Genomic DNA, 24,634 nt, shown 5'->3' on the forward strand with positions numbered 1-24,634 from the left:
TCTTCAAAGTCTGCAATCTGTCAGTGTTCAACAGGGGACAGAGAGAGATGTGAGAAATGGCCTGGTTTGCAACAATTACGACCTGTAAGTGCCCACAGTTTTCTACAGACAGCATGAAAAAGCAGGGAGAGGGAGATTGAGAAGCTCAGTATCATCAACAGATGTATGCAGTCCACACTCCCTCCCCTACCTCCTTGCCTCAGAGTGCTAGCCAGGGGCTGGGGGCTGGCAATACTCCCCCCCACACCCCTTTGAGAAGCAAGCAAGGGAAAAGCCTGGCAAGGGCTGCTTCCCCCTCCCCCTCCAGGCACACCCTGGCTGGGAATTGTGCAGGCCAAGGTGGGGATTTAAACTACTCCCTAATCCTAGCATCTTGGCAGGGCCTGGCCACACCTCCCTCAATTTAGCACTGTGGAAGGGAAGAGAGGGCTCACTCTAGTGCCCCCCCCACCAACTTCTAGCCTGAGCCACTGCAGGCATGTGTCTGCATTTTCCTGATTCAAAAGTGAATGTCTATCCACTTGCAAATCAGTTTAATCTCTGCAGGTTAGACTAACCTGTAAAGATGGAATCAATTCAGGCTCGGGCTTTTTGAATGTCTGTCCCTAGCTCATAGATTCTAAGTTCTTGCTTAGTCCCACACAGGGTGAACAGTGTAGTCAGAAGAGCTAGTGCAGCTCTTAGCCCAAGGTTTCCCTTGCCTCACCACTGCAGGAGCACTGCTCTCTGTGGCTCCTTACCACTTCTGGGGAGTGCTGTTCCTTGTCACTGCTCACTGCTGCTGGGGAGGGCTTCTCCTCTTTGAGTTGCAAAGACAACCCAGCTCTCTTAGATGCAGATTCAGATCTTTCAGGATCTAGCTAATACAGGCTTCTACCTGACCTGGTAGCACCCTGAGTTCAGCTCTTTAAGACCCAGTGGGTAACAGACTGAGACTGGACCCACTAAAGAGATTTATACCTCACCTTCCCTTTCCGGTTGGATGGTGAGATGCAATAGGGTTTACTTTTTGTTTTTTTATTTCATGTTTTGGGAAAAATCAGACAAATCAGTTCCAAATTCTATGAACTGAACAGGGCTCAGTCATTCGAGTCTGTGTGGCATTAGCACTAGCAAGTGTCATACCTTCCAGACTTTTCAGATTTTTTGTATAATATATTTTGTGGTCCAGGTCAAATTAGTCAAATCAGTTCCAAATCATATAGATTAAGCAGAACTCAATCGTTCCAAAAATGATATCAATTGAGCAGACAGAACTCAATCAATCGAAACACCAAGTATGGCGTTGCAACCAGTGAATATCTTCCATCCCAGACCTATCACCTTGGGAGTTCAGATACTCCCGAATCCTAACCTACATGCAGGCCCAAGCCTGGAGGTCTGAGGTTCAGATGCCCCCAGATGCTATAGGCAAGCATCCTCTATCCCAGACTCTTAAGTCTGGGACTTCATATTCTTCCTACACTTCATATTCTTCCTACACTTGATCTTAGCCCGCAAGAGTCTGAGAAACAGCCCACATTTTTCAGATGCTCCTAAATCCAGGCATCAAGACTGCTGATCTAGAGCCTTTCCTCCTCCCCTTGTGATTCCTGAGCTTGGTGGGGGGGACAGAATCACTTCACCTTAGAGTCCCATAGAAGTCATAGTAAGAACTGATCTCTCAGCTTCATTTTTCTACTTTCTCTTACAGTAGGACCTTAACAGTTTTAGAAGGCAGGGCCAGTGCACCCAAACCTAACTTCCCTGGACTTGTATATATTCAAAAGGTTAAAAACAGTTAAAACATGTTATCACAATCAAAACAAGCACAAAAGGGTTTTTCACTCCCTCACTCATGCATACCAATAAGGGATATGCAGATAAGAGACTCAGTCCCTCTGTAACAGGGATGGGCAAGTCCAGCCTGTGGGCCGGATCCAGTTGGCCATGGACTCCACTTCCCAGCCACCCCTGCCTGCGTGGCAAAGAGCTGGGGCAGAGCCATGATCCCCTGCTTATGTGTCCTTGCCTGGGGTTTTCAGGCTATAGATCATGGCTCTGCCCTGGCTCTGGAGCAAGATGGCCCCATTGCAAGTTCCCAGCGGCTCCAGCAATCCCCTGCGGTGCTCTGCTGTATCCGCTACCAGCACAGCTGCAGCTGGTCTCTATGGCAACCCCAGCCTGAGCTTTCCTGCGCAGGTGCAGCTGAGGTCTTTTAACTAGTCTGTATTTTGTGAGCTTGTTACTGAGAATAGCAAAGCTTTGGACAGGCTCCTGTGACAAAGTCAAGGTATATCACATCCACTGCTCTCCCCCCATCCACACAGACTGTCACCTTAACATAGAAGGAAATCAGGTTTGTCAGTATGACTTACTCTTGGTGAACACATGTTGGCTGTTCTTGATTCCCATGTTCTCTTCTAGGTGCTTAATAATAGATTTTTTGATGACCTGCTCCATGAATTTTCCAGGTATGAAGTCAGGCTGATTTGGTCTGCAATTCCTTGGATCCTCCTTCTTCCCTTTCGTAAAGATGAGCAGGGAAATACCGTGATCAACAGGCTTTCTCCAGGTGAAGCCTGTCCCTTGCACGCTGGGCAGGCTGACCACTGTGAGTTTCCCAAATGCAGGAAACTCGACTACACATTTTTGTGGTAAGGGGGACTGTGTTTGCACTTTCCTCCTTGGCTTGCTCCTTCAGCCTTTTGGCAAGGAGCAAGCATGACTAGGGGGCATCCAAACTCCAGTGCCTTTTGGCTTGAGGCCTGCACATACATAGGATGGCTGCTATGGATTTGGGGAGTATCTGAAGTGCCGGACTGATGTGTCTGGGAGGGACGAGACTGGCCCAGTGGTAAAGCCACACAAACTAGAATGATTTTGCTCAGCTCAGTTGATTTGGAATTTGGTCTTAAAACAAAAATCTTAAAGATGGACACTATATTTTCCCTTTTCTAATCATGAGGGACCTCATCCGACATCTATGAGTCCTCAAAGGGGATATCTAATGATCCTGAAGTTACCTCAGACAATTCCTTCAGTACCTTTGAATGTATCCCATCTAGCCCTGCTGACTTGAAACTATCTAGCTTCTCTAAGTAATCCATAAGGAGAATCTCAGCACTGAAATCTGAGACTTAGGAGCCAGGAATACCCATTTTATGTCCTTATGAAGTTCTCACTGAATTGGGATTCAGACACATTTGGTAGAACCATGCTGTTTCTATACTGTGGATAAAGAGTTTAACTTTTCTCCTTTCCTTACTTAGGACCATCCTACGATCCATCTGACAATTCACAACAAGTAAATTCACTTTTAAAGACAGATTTCTTTAAAAATTGGAACATAAAATAGATATTAAATAGGTTTTATGGAAAGAAGAAATAGGAATTTAACATTGTATAATTATAAGGGCTAGATTCAGATCCTAAGTACCTGTAGGCAGGTAAATTAACTTATTTTCAGAGCAGTTATAACTTAGATATCTATTTATTCCTATATGCAGAGGCTTTTACTTCTGAAGAAGTATATGAGCAGTCTGCCAGAAGTGCCAGTTATTTGATGTGTTGCAACATCAGAAGTCTTTCTTTTTTTCATCTAAAGAAAAACAAATAAAACAAGAACATGTCAAAGAACAGACCTGCAGCAATATATTCCTGAGCTACACAGTCTCAAAGTAACACTGTAGAATATTTCTCTTTGCAGTTATAGCTGCAGTAGATTGGCGTTGTGTGAGTTTTGTAGGTACTGATGCATCAGATACAAAAATTCTGCTTTCTGTCTCTGTGCTTGTGCATAATCTGAGAATTGAATTGGCTTTCAGAATCTTGTTTCCAATTCTTGGCTAAATGACATGAATAAGAAATTATTAATTAGCAGACCATGGTAATTTCATTTGCTACAGTATTTTTGCTTTGGTTAAACTCAGTAAGTTTGAGGATGAGGCTATAACATTTTCATGTCAAAGAAACAAACATTACAGGGCACTACAGAACTACAGTATATTGTTTGGCGTTCAATATATTAATGATAATCACACACAAAATACAATATATTCTCTATATATTTACTTTACTGTGTCATACATAGCTATATAAATAGATACAATCAGGAAATGTAATAAAAATGTTTTGTCCCTTGGTTTATGTGAGAATCCCCCATGCCCAGGCTGAATGCAGCTTTAGTCTTCATTTCCATTGCATAACATGGAAGGTGAAATGGTGGTCAACTCTGTAGGCCAGGGTTGGGGAGGGTGTACACTGTCTGCTTACACTAGGCCTATTCTAAATGTAATATTGCCTTTAAATGGGGCTTCAGGTCAGCCCAGAGGAACTTCTGACCTTGCTGCTCCAACAGAGCCACCTACTGAGATGGTTTGGGAAGCAAAAAGTCTATCTATTCTGTAGGCCAGAAAAATGGTCTATTCCAGAAAAATTCTAACAGTTATTGTGGAAACAATTTCAAAGGAGTATTATGTGGACTACCTCCTGAATTCTTCCTCCCATTAATACGGGCTGTGTGCAAAAGAGTAATAAGTGAGTAAAGAGAGGTTGTCAATTATGTTTTTTGGATTTTTTTCATACTTTAATACTCCAGTAATATAAGAAGTCACTCTTTACCTTACCCTTTCATTCCTCAATTCATTTGCAGGTTATGGAATTTCACCAGGAATCTATTTGGTTTGTAGATAGGGACTAGAGACAGGAAATCAAATGGAGCCAGGATGTGGAGCAGTATCCAGTGACGGAGTGAGATTAGAGTGGAGTGAGCAGAAATGGGAGGAAGAGCCAAATTATGGAGATGTTTGGGTGGAGTACAGTGTAGGGGGCAGGTAGAGGAAAAATGCATCCTAGTGTCTCAGTGGGAGGGAACTGCTATTACGAGAAATATATGTTTATAGTGGATGATGAAAGTTTGGAAGCAAAGAAGGTGAGATGAGAGAAATGGGTACTAGAGAAAGAAAGCCGTACAAAGGATCTAGGCTTCCCATGAAAGAAAGGAGCCAAGGAGAAGGAGGAACTAAAAGGAAAAATTCAATGTAGAAGAGCACAAGTTGCACAAATGACTGTCACTAACAGAACACTTCAGCCATCCTATCTGAGACCTTCATTTAAATGAAGGGTATCCAGGAATTAAATTATATTAATTAGGAAGAATCTGTATTTAAATTACACATTGATATTTCAACTGTAGCATCTTCTCAACATGGCTTTCAATTCAGGATCTTGCTTTGCATTTGAAATCCTTTTCCATGAGTGTGTGAATTGCTTTGTCTTTATTTTCTGCTGGAAAGTTGCACCTTAGATCTTCAAAAGGAAATACATTGGCCTTGGTTTGTGAGAGCCAGTGAATGAATGATTTCATATTGCAGTCGCATGCCCATGGATTATTGTGCAAGAAAACATCTTTAATAGCTGAAATAGAAAAATGGTGAATAGAACTCAGTAATTTATGTATATCAAGTACAATTTGTTTTTTTATGGTTTGAAAACATATTTGAATTATTTGTCAAATAATCTGTTCTACCCCCCCAAATTGTTCTTCTTCCTCTGACTTCATTATCTGAGTGTCTTTCTGATCTCAGTTTCCACACCCTAAACAATTTCATCTCATCTAATCCCTTAGCCTCACAGTTCAGTCAGAGTCTCTCAGATACAAAAAAAATATTGCTACTTTTGCTTTGTTTTCACTAAGAATTGCTGTTTCTCCTCTCATCATCAAATTGATACTTTTTGACCTCATCTATGTCAATGCTACTCAGCTTTATAGCCCCCACTCTTACCGATCTGAGCCTTGTAATGCCTACAATCTAGCAATATTCCTTACTTCTCTTTTAAACACACTTCTCTTTTTCTTGTCTGTTGCCAGTTCTTTGCATCTTTGTTATCCTATACAATTTTGCATCAAGTTCTTCTCCTCAATCTCGGATTATCTTCAGTTTGGTTTCTAAAATCTTCTCTCTGTTGATCCCACCCTTATCCAAGTTTTCAATTACTTCTTGCTGCCCAAGACTTTACAATAGTATTTCACCCTTTATCTTGAACCCTCACCTGAACTTGAAACTATAATCAATGCCTCGTATTTGACACTGTATCTCCCCTTGTCATTTACATTGTTGTCATCTCTAGGTTCTTTGCATGTCAACCCTGCTGCTCATTTAGCATCTCTTTCTGTGGGTTGTCTTCCTTCCCTCTTGTACCCACTATATATTTCCCAGCCTTTTTCAGCTCTCCGTTCTTCTTCCTCTGTATCCTCACTTTGGTAGTGGGCTTATCCTCTTACATGGCTTTATATGCCATTGCTTTGCAGCTTATTCTTAAATCTGCCGCTCCATTCTTGACCTGCTCTCCTTCCAAACCTACATTGTTGCCTCTCTCTCTCCTATTTCCTCCTCAAATGTCTTACAGTCAGTTCAACCTAACATGTCCAAAACTGAAGTCCTCCACACTCTCTTACCCACCTAGAATTTGATCCTTTTCATAGCCACATCTTTAAATTCATTCACTCATCTGTACCTTTAAGAGCCTTTTTCAAATCTCTTCCAAGTCCTTTTCTATCATGATGTCTATGATTCAGCACTGTACACTAAGAATGACTTTTGTGATTTCACAATGGGACCTGCAATTCTTGGTGCTTTTCCTAAATGACTCTCCTGAAGTGATTTAATTAACTGAGCATTTCAGTTTTAAATTAATAGGTGTAAGTTTCTAGCTTTTATAGTAACAGAGAAGAAAGTTCAAAATAAAGAAAAAAAGAATATATTTGAAAATCTCATGACTTTTTAAAGACAATCTCATGAGTTGTTGGCATCCTGACTTGTGTGTTTTGACTGCTTCAGGTTGGCATCTTGTGTATGTATTTCTTCTTCCTTACACTAAAAAAATAAATCATTAAGTTTACAGGACATATACTAATCATCATCATTGAGACCACGTTGTATTCCTTTCATCTGCCATTCATTTATTTTGTACACATTTTGATTGTAAGGCATTTAAAGCAGGGACTGAAGAAATTGACTGAATAAATAGGGTTTTCCTCTGTCTGTATTACTTTTAGCACATTCTGGAAAATATTGTAAGATAATTATAGATTTTAGCATATAATTAAGCTTACAAAATCCTAAATTGTGTTTTCCCTTGTGTTATATTCTTATTAATGGAGGAGCCACAGGAAAAAAGAACTTGTAAAAGTAGCGAGATTTGCATTTCAGTCATTTACCAAATATGATGTTTACAGAAGACAGTTGCAAAGAAAGGATATCAATGTCAAACACAGAATAGTGCATTTAAAATTTAAATAATATATTTTTACAGTATTGTTTCCTATATGCTAGCAGTGTCAAAGATATGGCCCACAGAGGCTTATTATTTGGTTTATGGGTCTCAGACTGGACCTTTATGCTGCATACTGTACATGCTACCACCCTTGCATGCTGCATAGGGTGCATGGTACTAGGTCCAGCATGTGTGTGGCACATGGGCCCAGTCTGTGGGCTCAATCCAGTGCTCAGACTAGCCTCATGACACTCATCCAGCTCACAGACTGGCTTCACATGACTCAACTGGTCAGCAGAGTTTGATACCCCTACTATACATCACAATGTCCCCAAACAATAGCAAACTGTGAAAAACTTAATAAGTAGACATAACATACCTCAACATGTTAGGATTCATCTGAATATGAGGGGAAAAATAGAGGCTGTTAAATAGAATATCAGTTAGTTTTCTCTAGTCCTGACTGAGGAACCCATTGGCAAGTCAGGAAATCAGAGGTTTTGTATCTTCCATCACAGCTTTAAAAATGTATTTTGCAGACCAAAAAAAAAAATTGGAACAGACTTAGGTTCAGATGGGACCATGTGATGTAGTTCTTACTTCTGGCAGCTTTGATACCAACTGCTGTCACTTATGAAAAAAATGTTAGAATAGCCTTAATTCCTAAACCAAAATAATAAGAAGAACAATGGAAAGAGGAATAATACTATGTTCTTACCTGGAAGATGGCTCAAAATGTTTCCATCAATATACTTAAGCTTGTTTCCACTTAGAGCAAGTTGCATTAGTCTTGGGGTATTTTTGAAAACATCTTGGGGAAGCCTTTCAATATGATTATTTCTCATATACAACTGTTGTAGATTTGAAAGACCTTCAAATACAGCTGCATTTACTGTCTTCAGCAAGTTGCTGTCCAGTACTATGACCTCCAATTTAATCAGAGGCTTGAAGACTCGCACAGGAAGGCTTTTTAGTTTATTTTGCTCAAGATTGAGGAGGTGCAGTTGGCTAAGGCCAATGAAGGATCTTGTTGAAATCTTAGAAATTGTATTAAAGGCCAAATTGAGTGTCTTTAGTGCACTTAATGTCTGAAATGCATTGGCGGGCACAGCAGTAATTCTGTTTAAAGGCATATCTAAATCAGAGAGGTTCAGAAGGCCATGAAAAGTGTCAGGCTTAATTTCTACTAAATGATTTTGACCAAGCATAAGAAAGCGCAAATCTGTCAATTCTTGGAATGCTTTGGGTGGAATTTTAGTGATCTGATTTCCATAAAGATTAATTAGTTTCAGTTTTCTAACTCTGTGAAAGGCCTGAGGATGTATTAGTTTTATGGAATTGTGCTCCAGGTTGATACTTTCAATGTTCCGAACTGTAGACAGGAATTTATCTGGAAGTTCTTGTAATGTATTGGCCCCTTAGAAAGAAAATAAATCGTTACTTTAAGTTTAGGTGCTCTTTAGTATTATTCTAAAGCTTATGCATTGCCACATAACTACATTGTATTAATCCTAATAGGGTTCATTTTACTCTCTACCTATAGAAGTAGAGCATTCAGACTTTATTATGGATTAGAGTAACAAAACACACCTCCGTTCTGAAAGTAGTGCACAGCATTCCTGTGCGGACACCACAACCCAAGTTGTACCTCACCTTTAGCATTCTATTTCCATCTGAATGATGAGACTGCTATAGCTACTTGTTCTATCATGTGCTGGAGCTCTAAGTGTAGGATGACTCAAACTTTCTCTGGCTGAGGGTGACCTAGAATCTGGATCTTTCAGCCTCTAGGCAAGTGCCCTGCTCATTAGCCTCCTCAATCAAACAGTTGTTTAGCCTGTTTCTCCTCCAGTTAAATTTTTGGGGATTTACACAGACTTCTGCACTTCCCAAGTAAAATAGGATTTTAAGAAGAAAAGTGGCTGTACTAACTTCCTCCTGATCATGCTCAGGGGGCCAAGTTTAATTGCATAAGTAGAAATAAAATCTAAAATCCTGTTACTGACACTTATGTATCTACTTTATATATTTTGACACCTGAAGATGAAATAGGATATGGGCCCAAATGTCCTGTGGCTGTTACTTTATGATCTAGTATAGCAGCTATACACCATCTGCACTATATGGTAGGGCTCAACAGATCTGTGCAGCAAAGAATTCTACATTCTGCTCCAAGTCCACTCTGAAAGCTGCAGAGGCACCCTTTTGTGGCTGGTTTACTGAAGTCCTTTTAATTGCATACACTTACCCACAAGGCTGAGATTATGTGGAGGGTCTTCTGCAGGCCATGTACATAAATAAACAGTTTGACTACATATGTTTTATTTTTCTCAAGAGTGAAGTATACCAGTAATTTACATAACAAGCTTGTTTACTGCGTCTTAAACAATGTAATGATTCTGCACTAAAATCTTAGCTTATTTCAGCTTCTTTCTGCTTTCTTCTATTTATAGGAGTTTATTTAAGTCACTCAGAATGCATCTTATTTTGTATTTTATGTATTTATGTTAAATTTGTATATTGAAGCATTTTTAAAAACTAGAGGTAAATGAATATATTGAAACACATTTATTTAACATATAAACACCAAAATTTCCACAGAGGGCATACTTGCATCTTATTGTTAGGCATCACATATATTTTCTCCCCTAATGATCAAATCTCTTTGCATAAAGATAAAACAAGTATTGCTTTTACTTTAAGGGTGGGAAAATTGCAATGTCGAAAGTTTAAATGGATTCTCTCAGGTCATATAAGTCTATGACAGAGTGAGGACTAGAACCCACATCTCCTATCTTGTCTAGTGGATTAGGATGCATCTTCTGTCTCTAATTCTTATTAAAAACTTTCAGTAATGTTTTGAAATCTTTTATTAACTTTAAACAGAGCTTTTGCAAAAAAAAACCCACGCGATCAATGGTTACCTATTCCAGGTAATTGTGGCTTTCTAATATTTATACAGCCATTAACGTGTTTTACTCATTTATTTTACCTTAAGTGTCCTAAATGTCACAAAACATACCACAAATACTTACAAGAGGGAGCAGATGTTACTGTGCTTACCAAATCTTAGAACCCATGTATTCAGAGGCAACTTTTGTGGAACCTCCGTCAGTCCTTTCTGATAACAGTCCACCTCAGTATGGTAAAGATGTGGTCTCTGGGTACAGTTGCACTCTTCAGGGCATGCTTGTACCACATGTGATGTACAGAATATACCAAATAGATATGAGAGGAGTAAATGTAGTTCCATGTCTAGTATAATAGATGTTGACAACTTTCAAACACGTGACCTGAGAATTAATATTTTACAGGTGATCCAAGGTACAGCTAAAGAAACACAGAAAATTGTTATTGATATAGGAAAAATGTGTATGTGAACTTTTTAAATGTAAATAACATTCTGGTTATACACTATAATTTTCTTAAAGGCAAAATAATACATTGTGCAATAATATTTTAAGGTTCCTCAACTTAGTTATATTTTGATACTTCTAACTAAAACTGAGCTGCGATTGATTTAAGAAATGTTATCATTTGAGCAGTCAGCTGAAGTCATATATACACACACACACCAAAAACCATATAGACACTGTAGGAAAAAGTATAAATACATCATTTTCTACTATAACAACAAATGAAAACATAGTATGCAATAAACTAGGTACTCCATAATATGTATTAATACATATATACTGTATACACACCTCTACACATATATACTGTATACACACCTCTACACATATATCAAATTTAATTTGTTTTGGTAGTATTTGTCTTAAAATATTATGAGAAATGTTTGACATTCTTAGCTAAACAATTATGCTTACCTTAAAATATCTGAAATAGAAGTCAAACAGGTGTTTTGGTTAATCAGCAATTTCTAGTTAGGTTCTTTATTACAGTAAAAATTTGGCATTTTACAGACTGAAGGAGAATGTTAACCTGTGCAAGGGTTTTGCTCAAATGTACTATTTGTGTTTGAGAGTCCCAGAGAGGCAGACAAAACAAGCAAATACAACCAGTAATAACACATATCAGAAGGAGACATTTACCTGTGAAAGAGCGAATGCAACTACAGCACAAAGTTGCAATAAACATAATATAATTTTTGCATAAATTAAACATTTGGGCAGTGATTTGTTTGATCTGGATGTCTTTGGCTGACTTCAGTATTGACTTTTCAGCCCTGTTAAACAGTATAACTATTACATGTTCTGCAACTTGAGCTAAATATGCCATTATATAACTGTACTGTAGAAACTGAAGTTTAGTTTTTGGAGTCTTTTTTCAGTAATATGCACCTAGGTTAATAAACATGGCTCTGTGAAGTCAAAGAGGTATTTGCTTATGTCTGTGAACTAAACAAAGAGGGTACAGTGAAGAAACAGGAAACGTGTAATTTACACTTGTCTGGGTTTGTATCAGGAAATAATGCGACTAGCAGATTTTTTTTTTACTCATACAAGTATATGTACAGTAACTAATACAGTATAACAGTTAGAATTTTACATTGATCATATTCTCAATATAGTATGAGTCTATATTAAATTTCAAGTAAATTTTGTTTAATACAGAATTTTAAAAGAATCCACGCTCTCAATTCCTTACAAATGATTACAAAAGTAATTCATTAGACTTGATCTCTAATTGAAAGAAATACTCAAGAGTTCCTACCACCTAATCAAACATCCACCTGCTTCTGTAGCTCAGGGGATTTCTTAGAATAGATTGTTGTTCTAAGTAACCAGCTCAATAAACATATTAATATATAAAGTTTGGTTCCTACATCCATATTTAGCCATCTTAATAAGTAACCTGAATTTCAAATGTGGTGAGTACCCAACAGTTCTCACTAATTTCAGGGAGAGGTGTCCACTATTTTTGAAAACCAGACTACATATTTAGATTAACTATATCAAAATTTAGGACTATAATTTTTGACATTTCATTTTGAAAATCTACCAGTGGGAAAGTTATATGTCGAGGAAGATTATGACTCCTCTTTCTGAATAACTTCCAAGATTATAAATGTGTTTAACAAGTTGTTCACATTCTCCTCATTCTGCATCCTATGGTACATATTTTTTATCTAGGTAGTGCATCCAAAACAAGTCCGTGTGACAGAAGCTCAGGAAGTACTGAGGCTAGCTCATCAAAAACTAGCAGAAAAACAAAGAAGTTTAGCCCTGGTGAGACATTTCTCATTATTCCACGCCACCGGTTATTATTTGCAGTATGTAAGTTTTTGCATGTCCTTTGGCTCTACATGAACGTTTAAAAGTTATTTTTATTTCAGAAGTTATTTTTATTTCAAAGACATCAGAAGGGAAACATTTACTGGAGAGTTGGAGTGCAACCGTGGGCCCTCATTAAATCTATTGCACAATTACTTTGTTAAATTTAGAAGGGCTGCATGTGCTAATCAACTATCATGCCTTAAGAAGTGTCCAACCAGTGTAGCAGGAACAGGACCCAGGGGGTGACCATGCTACCCCCTGGTGGCCAAATTACCACTGCCTTATCCTGATTCTAGGTATTCTCCACTATGTCTTGATGTAATTATTAAATTGTGAAAGGGAAACTGCCTTTTAGGTCTAGAACAAGTCATTGTCCTTCTTTTGCCAGCAGGTCCCCTCTCAGACCTCACTAGCCCAAACTGGTTCTGTCCATAGTTGAGCCCTCCCAGCCCATATGTGCCTTGAGGCACCCATTCCATTAGTGGCTTATTATGTGGCTCCAAACTGCCCCTTACACCACATCCATGCCTCACAGGTGTTGTTTGTCCAATCAGTCCCTTGTAGGGGGTCTCAACTGACCTGGCCTGTGCCCCTTTACTCTTTCTGAGCCAGTTAGCTCAGGATCCATTGTGTCAGACCTGGTGTCTGGAATCCAGCCTTAGCCATGCCCTATTGGGCTTGGGCTTACTCCCAGGCTTAGGGCCACTGGCTACAGTCTCTGCACCTCTCAGGTGTACATTTGATCCCTGGCCCATGTCTCTGCCTTTCTTAGGCACTGGACCTTCTGGCCCCAGGCTTGTCCCCTTTTTGGTCTTACTGCCCTCTCAGGCACCTGACTATGCCTTAAGCCTTCCCCCAGCAGTCCCCCAGCATATGCCCCTAGGCCACTAATGGCATTTCCAAGCCAAGAAGTGCAGGGCCCACGTCAGTGCCCCAGGACCAGGGTCAGCAGGGACCCAGGATGGGACAGCAGAAGCACGGTGTGTGGCTGGCAAGAGCTCTATGGAGCCAGGCCAACTCCACCACTCTCCCTGTTGGCAGCCCAGCCACATGCAGTCCTGGGGCTTGCGGGGACCACACACTGCTAGGGCTCCATAAGCCACAGGCTGTGACCGCCATACCCATGAACCCATACCTCCACATTCTCACACACCCAGCCAGCCTCCCTCACCATGCATGCCACAGCTCTCAGCCATCCTCCCTCCCCCACACAGCCCCCCCACAAACCGTCTACCTACCCACACATCTACCCCCCAACACACAAACCCCACACACACCCCCACAGGCCCCCACAAACCCCGTGCCCACCCACCTATACCCCTCCATACACCCCCCTCCCCACAATATAACAAAATTTCATTTTAAGCTATTATGCAGTCACCTCTATGAACACTAGGGCTGTGCAAAACTTTGGTCTCTGATTCAATTCAGTGGAGATTCAGCTCAATTCTGTGGCCAAACCTCCAAATCTGAATTTAAATCAGGAAACCCTTTAATCTCTCTGAATTAAATTGGAACCCTCTGAAATGATTTGGAGAGATTTGGAAAGATTCAGTAATTCAGACATTAACACAGCTTTAAATGATTTTTCTACATACCTCAAGGTACCAGGCAGCTCATCGATACTGTGATGCTGGGGCAGATGGAGGCTCCCCAGTGCACTTGGCAGCAGACCCAGAAGTGGACCAGAAGCACTTTCGGTCTACTTCCGGATCCATCGGCAAGCATGCTGCCCTCCCCCCAGCTCAGCAACTGGTGCCTCCTGGGCCTGGGGGGCACCCAGGGTCCCCCTGCACCCAATCACCAAGCCAGGTGGGCACAGGGGGGCCCCCTGGGAGACCTGGAAGTGGACCAGAAGTACTTCCAGTCCACTTCTGGTTTCACCACCAAGCATGCAGGGCCCCCCCCTACACTCCTGTGGGACATTCCATCCACTCCAGCATCGCAGCATTCATGAGCTGTGCCTGGCACCTTGAGGTATGTAGAAAAAACATTTAAAGCTGTTTATGGCTGAATCACTGATTCTCCAAATCAGCATTGAATCTTCAGATTTGGATTTGGCCAAATTGAATCGGGGGCAGTGAACTGAATCAGTTCATTAAATTACTGTCCCCAATTTTGGCCAAAGCCAAATTAAATATGGCCCGTTTAGCACAACCCTAATGTACACTAAACAAAACGCATATATATCAAGACAAAAATATTTTTTGTAATCAAATTAATGTATGTTGGTTGATTTTTTTTTTTTTTTTTAAATATAATTTGTTTTTTTTCTGGTTCCAAGATGGCAACCCCTCTAGCCAAAAGGAATACTTCTGGGGGTAAGGGGAGGGACTTCCAGTGGCAAAGTTCAAGGGTTAGGGGACAGGACAACTGGTTCCAAGATGGCAATCAGGGAGCAGGGCACCTGTCAAGGGGCAGGGCTAGTCTTGATGCCCTCAACAGCTCACCAAAACTTGTTAAGTGGCCCTCCAGCCAAAATAATTGCCTGCCCCTTGCTTATATGCTCAAAGCCCTGCCACCTTCTGGTCATGTCCCCTATCAGCTGACTTACTGGCAAGGCTGCTTATTAACCCCAGCCTAGCCAAATGCCTTTGTACAATTAACAAAACCCCTTTCCTTAAAGGGGCCATTCTGCTTTTCCGTAACAGGGTAAGGGTTCCCTGTTTCATAAGTTATAAAGTTATTGCTTGAAAATGCATAATAACTTCATAGCTGGTTTTATCCACCTTTAATTTGCATGTGTAGGCAGTCTGCCACTGGGAGACTGCAGCTGCTGCAATCCCCCAGACATTGTGATCTCCAGCCATGGGACATTCCATTCACCCCCTACAGCTGACAATTTGCAGCAGTGGAAACCAAGAGGCCAACAACTGATGGGGCACTTGGTCCCAGCAGCCTGTGGGACACAGCCAGAACCAAGTCCCATGCCTGACAGGGCTCTTGGTCCCAGCTGTGCCATACAGGCAACCAGAACTGAAAGTCCTGCACCTGACAGTGCTACTTCAAACCCCTAACCCTGTCTAATCTGCTGCTCTGCCCCCTGCTCTATCTTTCACTGTGCTGCCTGCCCCGTCCCTGATGTGTCAGATGTCCCACTTGTGGCATGCATGTTGAGGGCTGGCCACACCTGTTTTAGAGCAACACAGCATGGAAAAAAACTATTGTTAAAATCTAAGTGCAGGAACTCAGCAGGAAAGCTCTTACCTGTTCTGAGAATTTTTTTAATATTCTAAAAGCTTCCCCTTTACAAAGTAGGATGAAAAACAAAAATATCAAATATTTATTTATCAATAATCCCAAAAAAATTCAGTTTAGGTCAGTCAGAACATTTCATTTCCATATTTCTTAAATATTTAATTTTGATTTTGATCTTTTTATTTCTTTTTACTATAATCAGCTTTAAGTTCATAATGAAAAGTCATTTTGACCTAATAAAAATTATTTTTTGTTTTTAAATAGCAAACTATGATGCTTTAATAATTTCAAAACTTTTTTCCAGGTTATAGATTTAGAAATGTGTTGAAATTGCTCCTTCCTGTAAAAACAGTTTTGAGAAATTAGCATTTTTCTAGTGAAAGAAACTTTCTTTGAAAAATTCCTGACCAACTGACCAGCCATCTGTAATAAGACCAACTATTTAATCTTCTACAAGATCTTGCTAGATGTTCTCATGATTCAGATAAAGTTGTCTGATGAAATCAGGCAAGCAAAAATCATTAGCCAAACTATACAAAAACATTTTTGATCTGTATTCTGCTAATTGTTTTTTAGATTGAAGAACATCAGCGGAATTTAGAGGCAAGATATGAAGAGAGTGCAGCTCAGAAAGCAATGCTAGCAACTCGAAAAAAACTAGCAACTCAGCGTCTGAATAGAGCATCTGTATTAAGCACTGCTCTGGAGGATGAGATGGTATTATAGGCTGGCTTTTTGGTCTCAGAACATATAAGATTTTAGTCTCACAGGTTTTTTTACTGTTTTATATTTTTCTGATGTGGGCTGATAACTACATACAGACCCTATTACAGTTCCTATTTTGTTAGTTGAAATATGTAAACTTTGATAGTAATTAAATGGTACATATTAACATAAATTTAAGGTAATTTAGTTGTGTGTGGGTTTTTCTTTTGTAATAATCTTTTTTTTATTTGTGTGTGTTAGGAGCGATGGAAGAAAGCAGTTAATAATTTAGGCCAAAAGCTACATGGTATCATGGGTGATGCCCTTATTTCAGCAGCATTCCTAGTCTACAGTGGAGTGTTAACATCAGAATATCGTCAGCAGCTAACGAATGAATGTCTGAGATTGTGTAATGAGAACATGATTCCCATGTCACCAAATTATTCTCTAATAGCAGCTATGACAGAAAAGAATGAGGTACTAATATGGGCAGTGAATAAGAGAGTAAGAGAAGTAGTCTGTTTTGTTCTTGATTTCTTACACTAAACACATTACAAGATTTTTCAGGTGATTGATAGCTTTCCCTCTTGAGAACTCAACCTGATTCCAAATGAGGGTAAAATTCAAAGGGCCAAGTATTTTAATGAAGTTGTTTACAATTATTATGTTTCCTTGATTTATGCCTAGTTGTCTTTATACCTAGTTATTTGTAACTAATTTATTCATAGAATAATAAGGATTGTCAAAAATAAAACATGGAAACTCAAAACTCTTCTAGGTCAGAAAATGGCAAAATGAAGGTTTACCGCAGGACCAGTACTCCACTGAAAATGCTATTCTTGTCAAGAATGGGTGGCGATGGCCTTTACTAATCGATCCACAGAAACAGGCTTGTAAATGGATATGTCAAATGGCAGGGGGCAAGTTGCGACAAATTCATGCTTCGGATTCCAGTTACTTAAGAATTCTTGAAAATGCAGTGCGAGTTGGAGAATCTGTTTTACTTAAGGTAGCTTGGCTTTAATATCTGATGAGTTCTATGTGAAGAACAAAAGGAAAAATTAGAAATATGAAATTCTTATAAAAATAAAGGGAGTTTAAATAATCACCCAAAATATAAGAATAGGAAAGTGATGGAAGATCAGACAGTTTGTAGCTTTACTTGCTTTAATATTCTTCATTTAAATTTAATAAATAATACCAGTCTAAAACCTTAGAACTTTGATTCTCTTCTCCCACGTGATAGTATAAGTCTGAAGCAACTTCACCCATGTCAGTGCAGTTACTTTGAGATAAAACTTGTGTCGTAAATCAGACTAGAGGCACTGATAGGTAATGGATAAAATTTGCATACATGAAACCATCAGTCAGCCATATGAATTTCTAGTGAATCAGAAGAAAACTTCTTCTCAGAAGACCTGAGATTATCCAGTGGCTCTGGGTCCCAAACACCCCACTTCACCCTACTGCAGCTCCCCAGCATTGGATACCAAAGGAGTCTTTCTAATAGGGTTTCTGCAGGTAGCCATTGCCTATGTTCCTTTGTTAGTTCCCAGGTACGCAGGGACAGGGCATATGGGAAGTTCCAGGGGAATTTTTGAAAGAACAGTAGGGTGACAATGGGCCTTTCCTTGGCCAAATTCTGTTTGTCCCCTTTCATTGCTTGGATTCTTATCCCCAGGAGCTCTTGTTGCTGCTGATACCTAGCTTATCCCACCAGCCCTACCTGAATTTGGTGGGAACAGCTATTTGGAGAAGATCCCTGCCACACAAATCTTGGGCATCTGATTAAGTCCCTAATTATTTCCAATGTCAGGTTTTTTCAAACATTTTAAATGCCCTTGCTTTCTTTGAGACTAGAGCCATAGCTGTCTTGAAGTTATAAAAATAAACTTGGCTCAACTTACCTTACCACAAATTTTTTGTTAATTGACAAAAGGTCCCATTTGGTTAACTCACAACATTACTGATCTTTCCAGTATGCTCCTTTGTGGTAAGAACGAGAATAAAAGATTCCAGCCCACAGAAATATTTTTGTTTAAAAAAAAAGTTATAAACATTTTTACAAAAGATCTTTGAATAAAAGAGCTTTCTGTTATTGTCACACCATTGTGAATACTGTTATTCCTAGAGTTATTGGGTCTCTATACACATACTCGGAGGTGGGCAGCGTGTGTTTTAATTAGAGCGGCTCCCAGACAGCTGCTCTAATTAAAACACCACAGCATCACATGTATTCAGCATCCCGTGTTTCAAAATGGACACAGGAGTACTTTAAAGCTCATTCAAGTAGTTTTAGTTAAAGCACTCCCACTGCCATTTTGAAATGCAGGACACAGAATACATTGATGCTGCAGTATGCTGAAGCATTCTAATTAGAACAGTCTAGCAGATGCATTTAATTCAGGGGTGGGCAAGATGCGGCCCGGGGCCCAGATGCAGCCCACCAGGCCATTTTATCCAGCCCACAGGGCCCCTAAACAATTTAGAAAATGAATATTAATCTGCTCTGGGCTGCCTGTCATGCGGCCCTCAATGGCTGGCTGAAACTTAGTAAGCGGCCCTCTGCCCAAAATAATTGCCTGCCTCTGTTCTAATTGGAACAGGTTGGAGCACTTGTATGGTATCCATTAATTATGGATATTTTTTTCCACTAGAATAAAACAGTGACTGCATTGCTTCTTTTTAAAAGTGAATTTCTATCAATTAAATTCAACAATAAAACTCCAGAAGTCTATTTTAAACTAGAGATTCTTTAGGCATATTAAGTACCATAACTATTGCAACATGGACAACATATTAATTGATTTTAGGATCTTGCTGAAACACTGGATTCAAGCTTGGAGCCACTCTTAAAAAAGGAAGTCTACACCAAAGTAGGTAAAGATTACATCAGAATTGCAGGTTCTGAAATTGAATACAACCACAACTTCAGGTAACTGTCCTCCATAGCAGCATTTTTCTAGCTACTAACTTATTAGATTGAACTATATATTACATATTATAAGAGGCCTACATTTGGAGAATGACAGGCACTAGAAGGTAGGAAATGATAACTTATTATCAGTTCTACCTGTGCTTGCATACAGAAAAGCTGTATTAGAAGAATGCTAAAGTTGCAATGTAAAAAGTTTAGGAATGCCACTAATAGTGTTGCCTGGGCAACCTTAATTATCTTGTTGTGCATATACATGATGATTTATTTTTTTAATTATACAATTATATATTAGTTATTGCATGGTATTGTGCCTTCCCTATTACAAACCTTCAAATTTCTGCAACAGATGCAGCAGAGAGCAGCTTCCTTCATTAGATACCCCTTATTGATTCCCAGAGTATAGACCATCCTGTGAACTGAATAAGGCAAAAATCTGAATAGCACCTGATCATTTAATGAACAATTATATTATAAGGCATATTAACATAGAGGCAAAGTAAGGCTACATGGACAATTACAATTCTAGCATTTCCAGAACTTTAAGTATGTAACAACTTAAAAATATATAATAAATATTTTATGTAGATAATCTGAAAAAACAAACTGAAAAACTCCAGAAATACTGTCATAAGGCACAACATCAACACCCATTTAAGTCATGAGTAGATAGCAAGAGATGTTTGTTAGCCTTTATTTGGACCCACTTCTAGCAAGGGTTAAGATGCACAACTTAGCCAAGGGATTTCCTTACTACAGTATTTGCTAGACTTCCCAAGGAATGTTTAGATCAATGGTTCTCAAACTTTTTAGGCTCAAAGCATCCCTCAGAAAATACTAACCCTAGTTTTCACTTATTTTTGACTATGGAAAAATAACATCTGTTGCAAAAAACTCAGAAAGACTAGAACAGATCAGAATGTTTTTGACACTGTGGATCCTGTTTGGTATTTAACTGTTGGTAAATATGATTAATCATGTGTAGGTACTTAGTGCTTACACACCCAACAGTGCTAATATTGTCTGACACCCCGCAGCACCCTTAAAAGGACTTCATGGCAGCCTCTTTGCTTCTGGTACTGACTTTTCACTATTTCCCATTAGAGATGAATGAGGAGAGAAACTGTTCAACAGAATGAGGCATTTCATATCTGATAAATTTCTTTATAACAGCAGAGAAGCTTTGCAACATGTCAAGAAATTTCTTATCTCATCATTTTCTTTCTGTTAGTAATGTCTCTCCTCATTCAACCCAACCTAGTAGTCTGGTAAATGACTAAAATACAAATTTGATTTTCGTCCTTTAAAATGGAGAGTTAAACTTACAAATTGATTGATATATGCTACCAAGTGGTTGTTTTAATGCTAGCAGTCATTTGCTGGAGGGTTTCTGCATATTGGAAGACCTGTTCCAGTGACCAGCACTAAAAGACAGGACTTACTCCTGAAGCCTCCAGCAAAAATTCCAGGAGTGTGGGGCATTAACATGGTAGTAATGAAAAACAATAGCCAGTACTACCAGAAAAAAAAAGTCTCAATCCTGTCAATGGGTGTCCTAGACATAGGATCACCATATTTCCTGAGTCTCAAAACAGGACAGCCTGAAAAGTCTTGTGGAGCAAACAAGAAAGGGAGAGCAGGAGGGAGGTAGGAGCACTAGAGAGTGCTGCTGCAGTATGTTGAAGTGCATGTGGGTGAGGGAGTATCTGTACACTGGAATTGTTCTTGGTTTTGAAGCAATTCTGATTTTAGAGGAACTTGAATTGCTTCAAACACATGTCAGAGCATGCCCTGGGAAGTTTCCAGAGATTTCTGAAAACTGGATGAAAGCATTCATTTGAACAAGCCTGTTCAAATGATGCCTAGGACAGGTGTTAAAAACAAGAATGTCCCAGTGAAAATGGAATGTCTGGTCTCCCTACACAGACATACATTACATGAGATGGAGTGAAGTCATAAGTTCATTCATTCATAGAACAGGCAAAGGATGGAATTCTCTTCTTGGTCATCTAAGTAGCCATTTTTTTTACATCTATATGGTGTTTTTGGACTTCCACATAAATAGTCATTCTGTTCCTGGATGAGACTGCCTGGACATAGACAACGACTATGCACATGACTGAGTGCATGCACAGGCAACAAAATGGAAGAGGGCCTTCCCATGTTTTAGCCCTAATAATGACCAGGAAGAAATAGAATTCCATGCAAAGTATAGTCATTCTCCTTATCTTGCCTAATGAGTGTAATCTTCTACCTGAATTTCAAAACAATAAAATGTATATTTTGAGAAAGATTTTGATTTGCTATATTACTGCATATTCCTTTAACACTTAACGTGTTTTTCAGATTATACATGACAACACAAAAAGCCAACCCCTATTTCCTCCCAGCAGTTTGTAACCTGGTCACAATGATCAACTTCACTGTAACATTCCAAAGCTTGCAAGACCATCTCTTGTCTACTGTAGTAATTCATGAGACACCCCAGTTAGAGCAACAACATTATCAGTTATTTGAGAGTATCTCTGCTGACCTAGTCATGCTGCGAGACTTGGAACAAAAGTCTCTGACACTGCTACAGAAAGCAGAAGGTAAACAAAAAGTTTAAAGAAAGCATGTACATCTGCTTAAAGAAAATTTAGAAAAAATATTATATATAATCATATGAGCTTTCCTTTAGTATAGTGATATAGATGATTTTTACTGCATGTTTTGTATAATAATTCAGATTGATTAGAACAGGGGTACTGAACTCATGCTGCCCCACGGCCTGAATGAGGAGTGCAGAGCTGGTCTGCAGACTCGACTGGGGCCATAGAGCAGCCCTGCAAGCTGCATCTTTGACAACCCTGGATTAGAATTGATCTACAGCATGGAGATAAATCTGAATTATAAGTATTTGCATAATACAAATAGATTCAAATTCAAGGTAGAAGTATAAACTCCATATAAAAATACAATTACGTTTTAATCTTCTAAAATACAAGTACTGTATTTTCTCACATACTTGCATGCCAGGATATTATATACACCTTGTTTTTGAAAGGCAGAATGGAAAAAAAAAATTTCCAGAGCTAGGACTGCAAAAAACAGGCACAGAGCCTAATCTTCATCTGATTTACCTTCCCTTTTCTGCTTAACTAAAGCTGAAACCCCTGCTGCTGCTGAAGGCTGGTTTCCAGGGTTGGAGCTATGATTTTGAAAATTGCTGAAGAGTCTCCAAGACTATGAAATAAAAGGGTAGAGATAAGGAAAAGCTAGCAAACAGCAAAATTACCCTAATATTTATTAGCTTGGTTAGTGGAACAACAAGACCATTTAAAAGGAGAGACAGTTGTTAACCCCTCTGGAGTGAAGAACAATGAACCACTAAGTCAACTGACTCCCACAGTTGCCTGAATAGTAATCCTATAGCTGCTTCACTATGGAGCAGGAATCAAAAAAGACTGCTTCCCTGCTTAATACATGTACCCCAGTTTCGGGGAGCTGATTTTTGGGGATAGGTGCGAGTTGCAGCCAAGAAAATATGATAACAAATATGAAGTAGTTTTGATATTAGCATACATCTTGAAGCTAAATTTTTACTGAAGGTCTGACCACAGATAAGCCTTATGAAGTTAGTTCCATGAAACTAGCTAGATTATTTTTAAATTACATGCATCTTCCTTTGTATCATCAATTTTAATTAAAAATAAAATGTTGATTTTAGGGCACATACTAGATGACCAAGACCTCCTTGACAACTTAGAAAGAACAAAAGTTACTTCAAAAGAGATCTCTGAACGCATTGAAGCATCAGCAAAAACAGAGGCCACCATTGAAAAAGCACGCAAAAGCTATCTCCCTGTTGCAACTCGAGGTGCTGTACTCTACTTTGTGGTAGCAGATCTTGTTAAAATCAACTATATGTATCAGTTTTCATTGGAATGGTTCCATAAAATCTTTGTAGAATCTATGGAGTCTGTAAATAAACTTCAGAGGCAGATTTCAATGTCAGATTCAGCTTCTTCTGTACCTGGAACAGTACAAGCCCCTAGTAGGCTAAGTGGAAGGGAGTTCATTCAGAAGGACTGTGAAAAATATGAGGATGAGAAAGACAACTTTAACAGACATCTTAAAGATATTATTGACCTGTTGACAAGTAATGTTTATAAGGTGAGAGGTCACAGTAAATCTAGTTACACATAAACCTTTTACAATACTATAAGAAATGTTTTAATGTTTTTTGTACTTTCTAAGCTTATTTCTGTATCGGAACATTTTCCCCTCCACAGATAGTTTCTTCTGCCCTCTTCACTGAAGACCAACTTTGCTTCTCTTTTCTGCTCTGTGCTACAATCATGCAAAGTAACTATGGTGAAAATCAAGTCCATGATGAACTTGGATTCCTACCTGAAAATGAATGGAAAGCCTTCCTCTATTCTCACACATTATCTATGATATTTGCCACACAATCAGAGTCTGAAGATAAAGGTAAGTGATGCAAATGTGCCTCAGAAAGTAAACAGCATAAGCTATGCCTCAACTATTCCCCTCAGCAACATTTATATGCTATACATATATGGATGTGTATGTTAAACATATACGCAACTTCACTGAAGTCAAGGGGACCTTCTAAGTTTAATGCAAAACAGATCCAAAATAGCTAGCAAGAAAATGGGGATGGGGTGGGGTGGCGGATGCAGACTTTGGAGCTCCATGGCTCTGTTAGATATGGCCCTCAGCAGCAGGGGGACAAGCAAGGGTTGTGTCAATACAGCCTTGCTCAGCCTTCAGCCACTTGCCCCATCCCCTGAAGTGCCAGCTCCTTCTCCACCATTGCTGCCTCCACCACCACTTGCCTCTCAGATCTGGCCTATGAGGAGCTCCACATTCTGGATCAAGGGATGGGATGAGATTGACACCCCTGTCTTAAAGAAAGAGCTGAAGTGACAAACATATATTTAAAACATTATTGGAGTGTTTCCCATGGTTTGGAGAGCAAACTTTGACTAATTCTAATATTATAAAAGGCATAATCTATTTGTCTGTCTGTCTATAATGCTTTATTCGCACTCTGATTGGCTGTCTCACAAAGAGCGTTCGGCCTGCAAGTGGTGGCGGTGCTGTGGCGGACTGCTGCAATGACAGCAGGGATAGTGGGGTGGGGGGGCAAGGCTACAGCCAGTGACGGTGGCGCAAGGGGAGTAAAGAACAGTGTTGTACCCACAGCAGTGGCACAAGGGAAGGGGGGAATGGGCCCAGGCCTGCTGTGGTGGAGGGGAAGAGCAGGCCCTGATGCCATCGTGGCAGCGGGGAC

At 39.6% G+C, this 24,634-nt stretch overlaps 1 protein-coding gene across 1 annotated transcript in view; it reads left to right on the forward strand.

Annotated features, from left to right (window-relative positions):
* Nucleotides 1-24,634, forward strand: part of DNAH14 (dynein axonemal heavy chain 14) — a gene marked incomplete at its 5' end in the record, with an annotated part of 314,106 nt that overhangs the window by 244,876 nt on the left and 44,596 nt on the right. The window contains 8 exons of the mRNA XM_019548582.1: nt 12,354-12,449; nt 16,272-16,412; nt 16,662-16,877; nt 17,179-17,409; nt 19,214-19,335; nt 21,682-21,926; nt 23,045-23,490; nt 23,610-23,808. Of these exons, the coding sequence (XP_019404127.1) occupies nt 12,354-12,449; nt 16,272-16,412; nt 16,662-16,877; nt 17,179-17,409; nt 19,214-19,335; nt 21,682-21,926; nt 23,045-23,490; nt 23,610-23,808 (1,696 nt within the window). The remainder of the gene's footprint in view (nt 1-12,353; nt 12,450-16,271; nt 16,413-16,661; nt 16,878-17,178; nt 17,410-19,213; nt 19,336-21,681; nt 21,927-23,044; nt 23,491-23,609; nt 23,809-24,634) is intronic.

The sequence above is a fragment of the Crocodylus porosus genome, unplaced genomic scaffold (genome assembly GCF_001723895.1).
Source record: "Crocodylus porosus isolate Cpor-Errol unplaced genomic scaffold, CroPor_comp1, whole genome shotgun sequence".
NCBI classification, from domain to species: Eukaryota; Metazoa; Chordata; order Crocodylia; family Crocodylidae; genus Crocodylus; species Crocodylus porosus.